We start from the raw sequence: 2,500 nt of genomic DNA on the forward strand, positions 1-2,500 counted from the left end.
TGCCGCATGCGGTACCTCTCCCTGGCGTTGGCCGTCTTCCTTCGGTATCTGGACAGAGGCGGAGGGCGCTTCTGTCTCAGGGGCTCGTGAAAACTCCACTCGCTGTCGCTACGGCGCCGTGACTGAAGGGAGCGAGGCCGTAGCTGGTATTTGCCCGGCGTAGCCTTGGCGTTATCACATTCTTTATTGCAAGTGTTATTGTCACTGTTATTATTGCTGTCCACTTCCTTTCTCTCGTTCTCGGCTGCAACTTCGTTTTCCGTTTTCGCCATTTTTATATGTTTCAATCTATTTTTTCTCTTATTTTACTCTTGATCAAATTTTATAAGCCAAGACTCACTTCACAAGTTTTACATATTCACTGTCGCATATATCATATTACACTGGGTACGAATGGCTGTCTTGAAGTAATCCAGTATAAGTCCTTCCAGGAAGAATATAGTTTCTTTTAGAACGTCCCAATATCTGGAACAAAACACGAAAAAAAACAGCATTAATGGTTTTTCATTTTAAGTCGTAGAGGAGAATGTCAAGATGAAAAAGGTACATAGAACAAAATAACTTCTTCATTAGGGTATATGATGCCCCGTCGTCGCTTACCTGGGCACGGGGTATATGGCACTACAGTGTCTCCGTGGACGCAGGTTCCAGCCGGTTGATGTTGTCTCTACCATAGGCTCCAGACCACTGAAACACTTCCAGACTTCCAGACCTCCTATCCAAACGCACAAACCGCTCGGTATACCCACAATACCAAACCGCCAAGACTCCTCCCCTTTCTCTCTCTCTCTCTCTCTCTCTCTCTCTCTCTCTCTCTCTCTCTCTCTCTCTCTCTCTCTCTCTCTCTCTCTCTCCTTGCTTACGATGCCCTCCTCTACCCAATGCCCTCCCTCACAACCCAGTCCTCCTCCTCCTCCTCACATACCATAAATGGTCAGAATTTTACAATCCTAAAGTGTCTTCGACTATTTCAAAATGGCTAACCGATTGGAAACCACGAATCAGACGTCCCTCTAAGCTCGAATCCTTTTAGGATTGTTATCTAATCGTGATTATGAAGACATTTGACCACATATGGAATCGCCGATCTGACCTGGATACGGAGTCACCCCTTCAGCCTTGACTCCGTGTGCGTTTGAAAGCTGACGAAATACCTCGAGAGGAGGAACGAATTCTTCCCTTTTCTAACTATTCTATCTTATTCATCTTCCCTTTTCTAACTGTTCTAACTTATTTCTCTTCTTTTTTCTAACTATTCTAACTTGTTTCTCTTCCCTTTTCTAACTATCCCAACTTATTTCCTCTTTCCTAACCTTTCTTACTATTTTAACTTACTTCTAAGTTATTTCTCTTCCCTTTTCCAACTATTCCATCTTATTTCTCTTCCCTGCTCCAACTATTCTAACTTATTTCTTTTCCCTTTTCTAACTATTCTATCTTATTTATCTTCCTTTTCTAAATATTCTAACTTATTTCTCTCCCCTTTTTCTAACTATACTAACTTATTTCCCCTTTTCTAACTTGAATCTCTTCCCCTTTCTAACCATTCTATCTTATTTCTCTTCCCTTTTTCTAACTATTCTATCTTATTTCTCTTCCCTTTTTCTAACTATTCTATCTTATTTCTCTTCCCTTTTTCTAACTATTCTATCTTATTTCTCTTCCCTTTTTCTAACTATTCTATCTTATTTCTCTTCCCTTTTTCTAACTATTCTATCTTATTTCTCTTCCCTTTTTCTAACTATTCTATCTTATTTCTCTTCCCTGCTCCAACTATTCCAACTTATTTCTTTTCCTTTTTCTAACAATTCTAACTTATTTCTCTTCCCTTTTTTAACTATTCTATCTTATTTCTCTTCCCTGCTCCAACTATTCCAACTTATTTCTTTTCCTTTTTCTAACAATTCTAACTTATTTCTCTTCCCTTTTCCAACTATTCTATCTCATTTCTCTTCCCTGCTCCAACTAATCTAACTTATTTCTTTCCCTTTTTCTAACAATTCTAACTTATTTCTCTTCCCTTTTCTAACTATTCTACCTCTTTTCACTTATAGTTTATATATGAAAGATCCGTTTTAATGGTTACTCTTCCTAAAATATGTTATTTCAATTGTTCATAATTCTCTTGTAATTTATTTAATTCCTTATTTCCTTTCCTTATAAAAATTATCTATTTCAATTGTTCAAAACTTCTCTTGTAGTTTATTTCCATGTTTCCTTTCCTCACTAGGCTATTTTTTCCCTGTTGAAGCCCTTGGGCTTATAGCATCCTGTTTTTCCAACTAAGGTTGTAGCTTAGCTAATAATAATAATAATAATAATAATAATAATAATAATAATAGAGTACATTTTCCCTGTTGGAGCCCTTGGGATTACAGCATCCTGTTTTTCCAATTTGGGATGTAGCTTAGCTAATAATAATAATAATAATAATAATAATAATAATAATAATAATAATAACAAAGAACGAAATCCTCCTCCTTTTATTGGCTTGCAATTT

At 36.9% G+C, this 2,500-nt stretch overlaps 2 protein-coding genes across 2 annotated transcripts in view; one reads left to right on the plus strand and one right to left on the minus strand.

Moving 5' to 3' along the window:
* The window catches only part of LOC137632782 (transcription factor 21-like), a 1,563-nt gene extending 837 nt beyond the window's left edge, over positions 1-726 (minus strand). The window contains exons 1-2 of the mRNA XM_068364865.1: positions 601-726; positions 1-465 (exon numbers count right to left, since the gene is read on the minus strand). The exon at positions 1-465 is cut by the window's left edge and continues 837 nt beyond it. Of these exons, the coding sequence (XP_068220966.1) occupies positions 1-272 (272 nt within the window). The 5' untranslated portion in view covers positions 273-465; positions 601-726. The remainder of the gene's footprint in view (positions 466-600) is intronic.
* The window catches only part of LOC137632890 (uro-adherence factor A-like), a 14,111-nt gene continuing 12,145 nt past the window's right edge, over positions 535-2,500 (plus strand). Inside the window, exon 1 of the mRNA XM_068364984.1 lies at positions 535-543. Coding sequence (XP_068221085.1) covers positions 535-543 — 9 coding nt within the window. The remainder of the gene's footprint in view (positions 544-2,500) is intronic.

This window comes from Palaemon carinicauda, chromosome 42, assembly GCF_036898095.1.
Source record: "Palaemon carinicauda isolate YSFRI2023 chromosome 42, ASM3689809v2, whole genome shotgun sequence".
In the NCBI taxonomy this organism is placed as follows: domain Eukaryota; kingdom Metazoa; phylum Arthropoda; class Malacostraca; order Decapoda; family Palaemonidae; genus Palaemon; species Palaemon carinicauda.